General features: G+C 41.9%; 1 protein-coding gene and 1 pseudogene across 8 annotated transcripts in view; both read right to left on the bottom strand.

Annotated features, from left to right (window-relative positions):
- MCUB (mitochondrial calcium uniporter dominant negative subunit beta) overlaps window positions 1-14,343 on the bottom strand; it is a 124,447-nt gene that overhangs the window by 4,534 nt on the left and 105,570 nt on the right. For all 8 annotated transcript variants that reach the window (XR_010156666.1, XM_517392.8, XM_054683274.2 and 5 more), the window contains one exon: window positions 1,380-1,540. Coding sequence is in view for 7 of the 8 variants with exons in the window: in XM_517392.8 (XP_517392.2) it covers window positions 1,380-1,540 (161 nt within the window). In the remaining variant the exon portion in view is untranslated. The remainder of the gene's footprint in view (window positions 1-1,379; window positions 1,541-14,343) is intronic.
- LOC107974368 (HIG1 hypoxia inducible domain family member 1A pseudogene) lies at window positions 8,700-10,016 on the bottom strand (annotated as a pseudogene).

Here is a 14,343-nt window from a genome sequence, read left to right as displayed (position 1 = left end):
ACTGCACTCCAGCCTGGGCGACAGTGCAAGACTCTGTGTCAAAAAAAAAAAAGAAAGAAAAGAGGAACTCTTGAACAAATGCACATCTGCATTACTTTGAAGAGGTCAGACATATGGAAAAACAATTTATGAAACATACATGAATGAATAAATGCTCATTTCAAATCAGCTCACTAATAAATCTCTTTAAAACTATAAAGGTAATAACTGCCCTTGGAAAAATGAATAGTAAAGTATACAATTGAAAACTCAGAAGTCATCCTCTGAAACCCAACTAAAATTAGAGGCCTATTTGACTCAGCAATTCTACTTCTAGGAATTCATTCTGAATATATACCTGCATACACAAAACCCATTACAGATTCATTCTTAATAGCTGAAGTCCAAAAAGAATCCATATGCCCATCAAGATATTACACAACTGTAATGAAGCTCTGTGCCAATAAGGAGAGATTTCTATAATACACTGAAAAAAGATGAGAATAGTGCATAATAGTGTGCTTCCTTTTCTGAGAAAGAGAACAAAATAAGAATGTATTTGTTTGTACACAGATAAAGGAAATCTGAAATGATTCGTAAGTGTGGAGAATATAGTAACTGTGTGGAGGACAGGGTGGGAGGAAAACTTTAGATTTTAAAATTTTAATCCAAGTAAATATATTACAAGTAAAGAAAAAACTAAAATGGTAAACGATAAAAAAAACCAAACAAGTCCCTCTCTCTGCCATCCTCCAAATACCCTTAGAGGTAATCACTATTAAAACTTCCTTACATCTCCAGAAACTTTCCATTCATATTCAAAGATACACATATACCTTCCCATTTAAATAAAAACCACAAATGGGATTATAAGTCTAAAGAATGCAATTCTTTCCCTTGAAACAAACCAATTTCCCCAACTATCCCCCCAAATCAAAGTTATTTTTTCCACACCATTGATTAACTTTAGATGCTAGCCATTACCAACCTTCCAGCTGCAATTCTGTTAGGCACAGCAGGGGCTCTGGGCCTATTCTCTAAAAAGGAAAGGGAGGTAGGACTCCAGCTAGTGCTGCCCTGCTCATATTATACTTATTTACAGAGACATTATGACTGATCTCTGGAGAGGAGGCATGGCATAGAGTTTAAGATGGCAGCTCTGAACACATTCCACATGAGCTCAAGTCCAGGCTCTACCATGTATTAGCGATATAGCTCTGTTGCTCAGTTTCCTCATCTGAAAAATGAGGAAGATAAAAGCACTGAACTTACAGGTTTTTTGTGAGGCGTAAAGGAGAAAATTAGCATATGGAAAGCATTCAGAAAAATGCTCACATGAGGAGCACTCAATAAACACTAGGTATTATTTTCAAATATACTCAACCGTGATGCTTCCTAACCTGTTCAAGGGGCTGCAGCTGTTCCTTCAGGTGGTCAATTTTCTCCAGTAAATGGTGCTCTCTCTTTTTCTGAGACTCTTCTAAATGCAAGATTGTAAATAGTCTGTGAACCAAGGATTTCATGTGTTCCATCTCAGCAGTGTGCTCATTACTTGGTTTTTCTGAGAAAAGACACAAGGGAAACAAGCCAGTCACCACATTGTTCCCGCAGGGTGTGTAAATCTTTCGGTCCCCAATTCTCTTTCCAAATATTATCTTAGGATCCACAGGGTAAGGAAGCTGGTGTACAAACATGTAAACAAAGGTATAATATACATTTGAAAAGCAGTTCAAGTGTACTTTTCAACAAAGAGAGTCACAGTAAACAACAAAGTGTGGATCTGAAGAGCAGTTCATATACAAGGTAAAAAAAAAAAGTCACCAAAAAAATGACTTTGGCATAAGGATTATTTTCAGCTGAAGGCAATTGAGCATAAGCAGCTACAAGAAAGGCTCTCCGGCCTCTCCCTATTTGCCCAAAAGCAGGACACAAATTTTACAAAGACCTCTTGAGAGACAGAACTAGCTGGATTTCCTAGGCCAACTAAGAATCCCTAAGCCTAGCTGGGAAGGTGACCGCATCCACCTTTAAACACGGGGCTTGCAACTTGGCTCACACCCAACCAGAGAACTCACTAAAATGCTAATTAGGCAAAAACAGGAGGTAAAGAAATAGCCGATCATCTATTGCCTGAGAGCACAGCGGGAAGGACAAGGATCGGGATATAAACCCAGGCATTCGAGCCAGCAATGGCAACCCCCTTTGGGTCCCCTCCCTTTGTATGGGAGCTCTGTTTTCACTCTATTTCACACTATTAAATCTTGAAACTGCACTCTTCTGGTTCGTGTTTGTTACTGCTCGAGCTGAGCTTTCGCTCACTGTCCACCACTGCTGTTTTGCCGCCGAAGCAGACTCGCTGCTGACTTACATTCTTCCGGATCCAGCAGGGTGTCCACTGTGCTCCTGATCCAGCGAGGCATCCCTTTGCCGCTCCAGATCGGGCTAAAGGCTTGCCATTTGTTCCTGCACGGCTAAGTGCCTGGGTTTGTCCTAATTGAGCTGAACTGGGTTCCATGGTTGTCTTCCGTGACCCACGACTTCTAATAAAGCTGTAACACTGCATGGCCCAAGATTCCGTTCCTTAGAATCCGTGAGGCCAAGAACCCCAGGTCAGAGAACACGAGGCTTGCCACCATCTTGGAAGTGGCCCACCACCATCTTGGGAGTTCTGGGAGCAAGGACCCCCGGTAACACTCTCTACCAGAAAGAACAAAGGTAGATCGCCAGAGACAACTTTAGACCCTTTTCAGCTTGGAGACTGCACCAGAGGAATCTACAGACAAACTTTAGTAGCTTTTGACTACCTTTAACCAACTTATTTGCTTTTCCACAATTTGCTGACCCCAGAGACTCAAGGCCCTTTTCCTTTGACTTGTCACAACTCTAAAAATGTATTATTCTTTGTAGAAGATGCTCTATCAGCTGAGGTTCAGAGCCACCTCTTTGAGAATTACTCATTCCTTGGATACCTCCCATGTGTCTATGGAATATACACATTAATAAACTACTGTTTGTTTTCTTCTTAGTAATCTCTCTCATCACAGGGGTCCATCCCAGCTAAGAACTAAGAGTAAAGGGAAAATTATTTTTCAACTCTTACAGGAGTTACGGTTTCAGAGTTTTTAATATAAAGTTCTCTTGATTATAGACTTCCCTCATCCCACCTCCTCTATGGGTTTATAAGTCCATATAAAATTAGGCTCTGCTATGAGAAGTCCCTCAGATTGATATCTTTCTGAGGGCTGTAATTGTTCATTATCACTGTTAAGAGAACCTGAGGGAGGACAAGGTGAGAGGAAGGGAAGATGGACCTTCCCACCAGGCAGCAGCAAACAACTGCAGACAAGAGAGACATATGTCTAGAGTTGGTATCAGCCCAGTAAGTTTTCCAGTTTGTGTCAGTAGTCCTGAAGTTATTTTTCTTCCATCACTACCCAATTCAAGACTGCTGTGGTCTTTACCCCCTTCCATAGTCTAGGCTATAGCTGCCACAGAGGAGTGAAAGCTAGGTGTTCTCTTTTAGGCTTTGAGATCTGTAGAAGAGTCAGAGTCCTTTTGTTAATGAAAAATGTATTGGTACGTAAAACATATACATACAGAGAAGAGGCATAGATGGAAGATAGGCAAAGCTAGGCACTAAAACAGCAAGGGTAAATTTTATTAATAACTATTGCAATAGGGTCCAGCGTGAACTGAACTCAACTTGAATTTGTGCAGAGATGACTGTTTTAAAGAAAGAATGACAGAATGGGCAGGGTGAACAGCAGGGGCTTGAACAGAGTCAGGGAAATGAAAATTTACAAAAAGTGGATAGTTGGTTAATGTTACTGGGCCATCTGGGTTTGTTAACTGGTACCTATCCAGAAGAGAAATAAACTTCTCATACCTTACGACAGGATGCAAGTCAGAGCCAGGCACCCACGGGTTGGGAGTAAGAGCCAGAGTTATGTCCTTGAACGTTAACATTTCAAAGAGAGACTCCCAAGTCCTTGAGAAGACAGGTCTGGGTGATAAAAAATTTATACCCTCAGGCCAGGTGAGGTGGTTCACGCCTGTAATACCAGCACTTTGGGAGGCCAAGGTGGGTGGATCACCTGGGTTCAGGAGTTTGAGATCAGCCTGGCCAACAGGGTGAAACCTCGTCTCTACTAAAAATACAAAAATCAGCTGGGCATGGTGGTGCACACCTGTAGTCCTAGCTACTCAGGAGGCTGAGGCAGGAGAATTGCTTGAAACCAGAAGGCAGAGGTTGCAGTGAGCTGAGATTGCACCATTGCACTCCAGCCTGGGCAACAGAGAGAGACTCTGTCTCAAAACAACAACAACAACAACAACAAAATTATACCTCAAAGGGGGAGAGAAAGTTCATAATTGCAAGCTTTCTAAAGTAACTGCTTGTCTGAGTCCACTAGTCCACTTTCTGCTTATATAACACGATACCACAGACCCCATAATTTACAAAGAACAAAAATTTGTTTCCCCCTCTCCCACTCCCTCTCTACGGTCTCCCAGTCTCCCTCTCTTGCCGAGGCTGGACTGTACTGCCATGATCTCGGCTCGCTGCAACCTCCCTGCCTCGGCCTGCTGAGTGCCTAGGATTCCAGGCATGTGCTGCCACTCCTGACTGGTTTTTGTATTTTTGGTGGAGACGGGGTTTCGCCGTGTTGACCGGGCTGGTCTCCAGCTCCTGGCCTCGGGTGATCTGCCCGCCTCGGCCTCCCGAGGTGCTGGGATTGCAGACGGAGTCTCGCTCACTCAGTGCTCAATGTTGCCCAGGCTGGAGTGCAGTGGCGTGATCTCGGCTCACTACAACCTCCACCTCCCAGCCGCCTGCCTTGGCCTCCCAAAGTGCTAAGATTACAGCCTCTGCCTGGCCGCCACCCCATCTAGGAAGTAAGGAGTGTCTCTGCCGGGCCACCCATCGTCTGGGATGTGAGGAGCGCCTCTGCCCAGCTGCCCCGTCTGGGAAATGAGGAGCGCCTCTGCCCGGCCGTCCTGTCTGGGAGGAAGTGAGGAGTGCCTCTGCCCGGTTGCCCCTAATGGGAAGTAAGGAGCGCCTCTGCCTGGCTGCCCCATCTGGGAAGAGAGGAGCGCCTCTGCCCGGCTGCCACCCTGTCTAGGAAGTGAGGACTGTCTCTGCCTGGCTGCCCCGAATGGGAAGTGAGGAGCGCCTCTGCCCGGCCGCCACCCCGTTTGGGAAGTGGGGAGCGTCTCTGCCCGGCTGCCCCATCTGGGAGGAAGTGAGAGTGCCTCTGCCGAGCTGCCCTGTCTGGGAATTGAGGAGAGCCTCTGCCCGGCCGCCCATCGTCTGGGAGGTGAGGAGCGTCTCTGCCCGGCCGCCCTGTCTGGGAGGTGAGGAGCGTCTCTGCCCGCCCGCCCATCATCTGGGAAGTGAGGAGCGCCTCTGCCTGGCCGCCCCGTGTGGGAAGTGAGGAGCGCCTCTGCCCGGCCGCCCCACCTGGGAGGTGTACCCAACAGCTCCGAAGAGACAGCGACCATCGAGAACAGGCCATGATGATGATGGCGGTTTTGTCGAAAAGAAAAGGGGGAAATGTGGGGAAAAGAAAGAAAGATCAGATTGTTACTGTGTCTGTGTAGAAAGAAGTAGACATAGGAGACTCCATTTTGTTCTGTACTAAGAAAAATTCTTCTGCCTTGGGATGCTGTTAATCTATAACCTTACCCCCAACCCCGTGCTCTCTGAAACATGTGCTGTGTCAACTCAGGGTTAAATGGATTAAGGGCGGTGCAAGATGTGCTTTGTTAAACAGATGCCTGAAGGCAGCATACTCGTTAAGAGTCATCACCACTCCCTAATCTCAAGTACCCAGGGACACAAACACTGCAGAAGGCCGCAGGGACCTCTGCCTAGGAAAACCAGAGACCTTTGTTCACGTGTTTATCTGCTGACCTTCGCTCCACTATTATCCTATGACCCTGCCACATCCCCCTCTCTGAGAAACACCCAAGAATGATCAATAAAAACTAAAAAAAAAAAAAAAAAAAAAATTTTGTTTCCTTATAAGGAACAGAAATTTGTTAGCGGAGGCTGGGAAATCCAAGATCAATGCACCAGCATCTGACAAGGGCCTTCTTGCTGCATCATAATGTAGCAGAAAGCATTACGTGGGTGAGAGAGAGCAAGCAAGCAGGGGCTGAACTTGTCCTTTATTAAGGAACCCACTGCCAAGATAACACACTCCCATGATAATGACATTAATCCACTCATGTTGGTCCTCATGACCTAAACACCTCTAAAATGTCCCACTTCCCAACAGCTTTGCATTAGGGATCAAGTTTCTAACACATGAATTTTGAGGGACACATTCAAACCATAGCATTCTGCCCCGGCCCCTCAAATTCATGTCCTTTTCACACACAAAATACATTCACTCCATCCCAAGAGCCCCAAGCATCTACTCAAAAGTCCAATTCCAAAGTCTCATCTAAATCAGATATGGGCAAGAATCTAGGCATGATTCATCCTGAAGCAAATTATCCTCCAGCTGTGAGTCTGAAATCAAACTCACAGCTGGAGTTTGTACTTCCAAAATACAATGGCTGGATAGGTATGGGATAGATATTTCCACTGCAAAAGGGAGAAATAGGAAAAAAGAGGTAACTGGTCCCAAGTAAGTCCAAAACCCAACAGGGTAGTAAACAACATTAAATCTTAAAACTTCAGAACAATCTTTGAATTCATATGCCACCTTGTGGATACACTAAGGCAGGGGTTAGGTCCTCAAAATCTTGGGCAGTCCTGCCCCCATGGCTTTGCTGGGCTCAGCCCAGGCAGTAGCTCTTACGGGTTGAGGTTTCATGCCTGCAGCTCTCCCAGGATGCTGCTGCACACTGGTAGCTCTAAAGTTCTGGATTCTCAGGGGCAGCTGTGAATTTTCCAAATATTTTACATTCTGCCTCATTTTTAATTGTGAATTCTGTCTTTAAATCTATTCTCCTCTCATTTTACTGTATGCAGTTAAAGAAACCATGCAGATTCTTCAATATTTTGCTTAGAATTTTCTTCTGCCAGGTAAATTAGTTTGTCACTCTTAAATTCTGCCTTCCATAAAGTCCTTGGATATGAAAACAATTCTTTGTAACTGCCCAGTCTTGTGATATTCTGCTATTGCAGCAGAAAACAGATTAAGACAGAAAATTGGTACTAGGAGCAGAGTTACTGCTATAACAAATACCTGAAAAGGTAGAAGTGGCTTTGGAATTTGGTAATGGGCAAAGGCTGGAAGAGTTTGGAAGAGCACACAAGAAAAAGCCTGTATTGTCATGAACAGAGTATTAAGGGCAATTCTGGTGAGGGCTCAGAAGTTCTTTGCAAGTCCATAACAATAATGGTATTTATTCCAGCTTCCAGTAAGATATTCCTCATTTCAAAGAGCTTATCAGATTGGCCTTTACCATATACATATTTTTGGATTTTTAGTAGAGACAAGGTTTCACTATGTTGGCCACACTGGTCTCAAACTCCTGACCTCAAGTGATCCACCAACCTCAGCCTCCTAAAGTGCTGGGATTATAGGTGTGAGTCACCACACCCAGCCTACCATCGATATTTCTACAAACATTCTGATCATGACCACTTAAGTAAATCTCTAAAAACTTTTAGACTTCCTACAGCTATTCTCTTCCGAGCCCTGACCAGAATTGTCCTTAACACTGTTCATGGCAATATAGGCTTTTTCTAGTCTGCTCTTCCAAACTCTTCCAGCCTTTGCCCATTACCAAATTCCAAAGCCACTTCCACCTTTTCAGATATTTCTTATAGCCCCACTCCTGGTACCAATTTTCTGTCTTAATCTGTTTTCTGCTGCAATAGCAGAATATCACAGACTGGGCAACTTAGGAAGAACAACATTTTATTTCCTCACAGTTCTGGAGTCTGGGAAGTCCAAGACCAAGGTGTTGGCATATTTGGTGAGACCCTTCTTGCTGCATCATCCCATGGCAAAAGGGAGGCAGAGAGAAAGCAAGTGTTTATGCACAACAGCACAAGAAGGGGCCAAACTCATCCTTTTATAAGGAACCTACTGCCAAGATAACCTCTCCAGTGAAAATGGCATTCATCTATTCATTAGGGCAGTGCCCCCATGAGCCAAACACCTCCCAATACGCCTCACATCCCAACACCACAACACTGGGGATCAAGTTTCCAACACATCAACTTTGGGGAACATACTCAAAGTACAGCACTGCTCTAAAGATGAGGTTGTATGGCTTATTGACCTATCACCAGGTTTTGGCTGGAATAAACAGTAAATTTTCCAGAGGGTACTGAGCTTTCTCAGACAGACATTCTAAAAGAACCAGAGTTGTCATCCAAATGATGTGGCCTTGAGCTATTAGAAACTATGCAAATGTTGGTTCAAGTCTCTTAGTGTGTGTGGTGTGAGGGGGGCAGTGTTGACAAAATCTGTGCTGAGAGTTTACAGTTTTTATAGGCCATGGTTAACGCCTAGTTGAGAAGAGGGTTCCGAGGAACCTGACTGAAGTTTAGTCAAGGTGAGAGTCTTTGTCAAGTGGCACGAAATGTTTATCTGAGTTCAACAATGAGTGCCCTTGGCTCTGCTCTTTCAGAAGCATGGGCACCACAGAATTCATGTTACACCACCAACCTAAACTGACTCATAACATTTGTCTGTGGCATTTCCTAATAAAGGCCAAAAATGAGAGAGAATTATTCTTTTCCTTTTCTTTTTTTTCTTTTTGACATGGGTCACTTACTTTAATAACAATACATATACCATGTTATCACTATGGAATGTAAATTGAGATTAGACAAGAGAATTTCACAAGTGTGATAGCCTTCTGTATATTATATAAAAGTTTGGGTATACTGTCTGGCCAAACCAGCTTGCTCGTAAGTCATTAATCAAATCCGTTATAGGTAATTTGTTCAGTTCAATGTTTACAATTCTTATGTAAAAAATAAGCAACACACACATTTAAAAAGTGTTCATTTACCTTTGCATGAGTGCTTAAAATACATATTTCTATTTCAAGATGACATTTAAAAATTATTCTATCAGCAGCAAAAATATAATTTGCAATTACAAAAAACTAAACTAGAATCCTTAAGTTATTCTCATGTTTACAATTGTGATTCTTTAATAAATACTACTGTTATGCAGCTCTATTGTTTAAACTTTCTGGATTTGGTTTAAACACATGCACATATATTGTCAATTGTGGGAAGCTTTACAAATTATATTCCATGCACTTTTTGGACAGAGTTCTAACAGAGCCAGCCAGTCCACAAAACACGCAGACAAAAGTTGAATTAACTGGGGCAAATAGGACTCTTATACAACATTCAAAATAGGTGAGATTCTGCAGCAAACTGGGAGTACCTTCAGGATTGGCCTGTTATCTTCTTTAGAACTAAGTTCATCTTAAAAATTTAAGAAGGTGGACATTTCAACACCATCAAGTGCATTTAGGTGACATGTTTAAGTTAACTTGACTTCCTTGAATGACCGAGTTAGTAAACTAGTCACTAGTAATTCAGTCACCAGGCAAATCAAGCCTGCAAGAAAGGAAGCCAGTATTCAAAATGCCATGTTACCATCTAAACCCATACAAATTAGTTTATTTCCAACAATAATAGGTAACTTCAATAATGAGACGTCTAACTAAAGCAAGCTCCTCCAACAAGACCAAGGCAGCATCTCTTCTTCTAAGGCTTAGGTTTTGCTCAGAATTCCCGATACATGGAATAGCCCATACCAACAGTCATTGCTCCTACAACAAAGCCTTGGGCTACCACACGCATGTGGATCAGATGAATGGACATTTTAGTATTTCCCCTGCTCTTCAGTTTGTGTAATCCATATGCAACAACTGCTGCAAAACCTGCTATTCCAATGGGTACGAATGGTGCCTCTTTAGCTTTTCGAATAAGTTTGGATCCCTGATATTCCTCATATGAAGGAAGAGAAACACCTGTGTCTGTTGACATAGTGATTGCTTGAAGAATCTCCCTAGAGTGAAAAAACCTCTCACCCGCCAACCGGCTTCTGATCTTTTCCTTTTCTTCAGAAGCTTATTTCTCATTTATGTGTCTTCCTTGTGAACTTAATTTTCATACCCCAAATTTTCAAATCCACATTTGCAATGTATTAGGAATATTTTAGTTAAATGGAGTTTAAATAACTTTTTTGAAAACTCCAAATTTGTAATTTTATAAATTTCATTTTCAGTTAATCCAGTATGATTCCTCTGCCATTGTTTTCCTTCTAACTATACCTGCTGTGTCCCTGTTTACTTTACACTGTGAGACTTGGCAAGTCTGATACAGTTTTCATAAGCTGAGGTTACAGGGAAACCTGGGCTCACTGACCTCCCATCTCCAGGGAGGCTTCTGCCCTAGGAGTTCAATCCCAACACACAGCCCTTCCAGGCAGCAAGAGGGGTTTTCTAATGAGTGGGCAGGAGTGTGGAGGTTGTGCTTTATCCCACTTAGACCTAAGACTTATGGTCCATGTGGTGGTTTGAGGGATGGGAAGGTCATATAGAGTAATGGGATGGCCTGTAAACATCTATTTCCACTTGTTTGTTCATAAATGCAACCCAAAGAACAGCAAGTGAAAGACCTTCCAGGGTGTTAGGAACTCATTGGACATGAAAGTTGTATAATATCTTAACAGGGATTTCCTCTTCCATATTTTTCAATTTCTGTCACCCTTCTCTCTTTGAAGTTAAATACTGCCCTGATGTTAAAAGAGAATTCAGAATGGAAGCAAGTTTGTAAGTGTTGAAATGAGTGATTCATTTTAATTTCTTTTTTCTTGTTTGTATTTGAAAATCCCGCATAATGTTCAAATATACAATTAAAATTTTAAAAAATTATTTTTGTTTGAGGGGTCCTCAGAGAAATGGCTGATAAAAGTGATGGGACATGACAGGTACAAGGTCAACCTGGATCATCTTTCTATATCAAAAAGTAAAAGTACTTACAAAAAAAGGGGGAGAGGGAGCAAGTCACAAAGACACAGGAGTCACTGGTGTTCAAACTGTACCAGATAATGGTTAGCTGGAGCTGCTTCAAGCTGGAGGACTTTAACAGCAATTTCTTATCTAAATTCCCTCCCTGTTGATGGCTCTTGATCAACAACAAGATCTAGAATTGGCTGCAAAGTGATGATTTTCCACCTCCAGAAACTCTCCCACATTTACCAGTAGATGCTCAGCACCTCACTGTAAGTAAGAGCCTTCTATTATTTGTTGATCTATTTCTTTTATCACCAGTTTATTAAGGCATAGACTTATGAATTTCTTCCTCCTACCCTTAACAGTCTATAATTATAGCTTACTGAGAGAAGAAGCCTCAGGAGCCAATACTAGCCAGAATTCTTAAACTGTAATTGGTGAATTGCTGGACACTCAGTGTAAACTAGCATTGAAGGAAAAACTCCCACACTTTCATGAGTTTTATCTCCTGGAACCTTACCAGGTTCTCACAGTGAAGATCAGAGATCAGAGAAAAATACTCTCCCTGCTTTGGGCAGGAGGGAAGGAAAAATAACCATTCTGAAATAGCCCTGAGCACATGTCCTCCATAATAGGAAACTACTTTACCAGAGCCTTATCTGACTTGGAGAAAGGGCAATTAGTCAACTACAGACCCCTCTAGCCTTACTGCCTCACACAGGAGAATAAAAGAGCCTAAGAAACTCTTGTAAAGATTACATTTTAGAGACACAGGCCCAATTAAAAATATATATATATTTAATAATAAGATTATAGAATGATTCCTCTCCTCAATATCTTACCACTACATTAACAGGGCTCCAGTTTTATACAAGGCACAGATTCTGTTTGAGAAAGAATTTATAGAGAAACCCCAAAACATGAGGAGAAACAAAAATAAGGACACTAGAGGAAAGCCTCTGATACCTACAGCTACAGCAAACATTAAACATCTAACTCCTAGCCACATAAAACCTCACACTAAAGACCTATTCAGCTCAGTTTCTATTGCCTGATACATCATGTCTAGCTTTCAGCAAAAAATTTAAAGACAAGCTAAAAGGCAAAGAAAAAAACAACAACAACCACAGTTTGAAGAGACAAAACAAGCATCAGAACCAGGCTCTGATATGGCAGAGATTTTGGAAGTATCAGAGTAGGATAGTAAAGCAACTATGATTAAAGGCTCTAATGGAAAAAGTGTACAATATGCAAGAACAGATGAGTAATGTAAATGGAGAGATAGAAACTTAGAAAGAACCAAAAGGAATTGCTAGAAATAAAAACCACTGTAACAGAAATGAAGAATGCCTTTGATGAGCTCATCAGTAGACTACACACTGGGGAGGAAAGAATCAGGCAGCTTGGGGGTATGCCAACAGAAACTTTCTCAAACTGAAAGTCAAAGAGAAAAAAGAATGGAAAAAAAACCTAACAAAATATCTAAGAACTGTGGGACAATTGCACAAGCGTAACTTAGGCATAATGGGACTACCAGAAGAAGAAAAAAGAGAGAAGGGAAAAGCAGCAATATTTGAACTAATAATGGCTGAGAACTGTCCAAAAGAATATTGCTAATGGCCAAAATGGTAATTTGAGATGAAAAAAGCTCTCTTTAAGAAAGAGTTAAGACTTCCATTTTCCTGTCTGACATAAAAAAACTCCAAAGTTGTCAGTCCATCCTAACAATTAATAAATGGCTGAATACAATGAAAATCAACAACTTTTCTTAGATGCATAAGAAAACTAAGGTTAGAGGGAAAATTGCTGTTGCCAAAATTGAAAAGATAGATAAATACAGACAATGACAACTTAGCGAAGCAGAGACTCATGAGCAGAAATCTGCAAAGAATCAGTACCAGGGTAGGAAAACCTGAACTGTAACTGACAAATTGCTGGAGGTTCAGCGTGGACAACTCTTGAAATGTAAGCATTCCAGGGAGTCCCATAGGTGGGCGCATTCCCACACTTTTGTGAGTTTCACTTCTAGGAGCTCTACTAGATACAGTGAAAACTGAAGAAAAATCTCCTCCTCCTTACGGCAGCAGGAAAGGAAAAGTAGTGATTTTGAAATATGCCAGAGAATTCTGTTCTTTCTTTTTCTTTTCTTTTTTTTTTTTTTGGAGACAGAGTCTCCTCGCTCTGTTGCCCAGGCTGGAGTGCAATGACATGATCTTGGCTCACTGCAGCTTCCGCCTTCTGGGTTCAAGCGATTCTCCTGCCTCAGCCTCCCGAGTACCTGTGATTACAGGCACCTGCCCCCATGCCCAGCTAATTTTTGTATTTTTAGTAGAGACAGGGTTTCACCATGTTGGCAGGCTGATCTCAAACTCCTGACCTAGTGATCCCCACTCCCTCAGCCTCTCAAAGTGCTGGGATTAAAGGCATGAACCACTGCGCCTGGCCAAATTCTGTTACTCTTAACAAGGACTGTCCACAAGGTAAATTATTTTCCCAGAGCCTAACCGATTGGGATTTCATTAGAGCTTAGTTAACCTAGGGGAAAAGAAAAACCCAACTTCAGCAACCTGTAACCATCCTATCCCACCTAAGGTGGTGGGGGGTGGGGGAAGGGCTGAGAAGCACTTGCGAAGTTCTAAGTCCAGGGGTACAGGCTCACTAAAAGACTGAGACCTAGTCCCCTTAATCATAGGACTACAGAACACTTCCCCTCCATACCTTACTTTATCACTATATTATAAAAGGCTTATTTACTGCAGTTCCCTTTATCCAGTATATCACATCCAGCTTTTAACATAAAATTACAAGACTTACTAAAAGGCAAAAAACACAGTTTGAACAGACAGAATAAGCATCAGAACAAGAGCCAGACATGGCAGGAACATTGGAATTATCAGACTAGCAACTTGAAATAACTACAAATAATATGCTAAGGAATCTACTAGAAAAAGTAGATAACATGCAAGAACAGATGGGTAATGTAAGAAGACAGATGGAAATTCTAAGAAAGAATCTAAATAAAATGCTAGAGATAAAGCATTGTAATGGAAAGGAAGAAGGCCTTTAATGGGCTTGTTAGTAGATGAAACATAGCTGAAGAAATAATCTCTAAGCTTAAGGATATTTCATTAGAAACTTTCAAAACTGGTAAGCAAAGAGAAAAAAGACTGAAAAAAAAAAAAAAACCAGAACAGAACATCCAAGAACTTTAGGACAGCTACAAAATGAATAACATGTATGTAATGAGAATACTAGAAGGAGAAGAAAGGAAAGAACAGAAGAATTATTTGATTAAGGACTGAGAATTCCCCCCAAACTAATGTCAGATAGCAAACCACAGATCCAGGAAGCTCAGAGAACACAAGCAGAACAAATGCCAAGAGAAAACGACACATACGTATATCATTTTCAAACTGCAGA

Source organism: Pan troglodytes, chromosome 3 (genome assembly GCF_028858775.2).
Source record: "Pan troglodytes isolate AG18354 chromosome 3, NHGRI_mPanTro3-v2.0_pri, whole genome shotgun sequence".
Taxonomy (NCBI): Eukaryota; Metazoa; Chordata; class Mammalia; order Primates; family Hominidae; genus Pan; species Pan troglodytes.
Note: the sequence above shows the minus strand (reverse complement) of the source record. Positions and strands in the feature narration are given on the sequence as shown.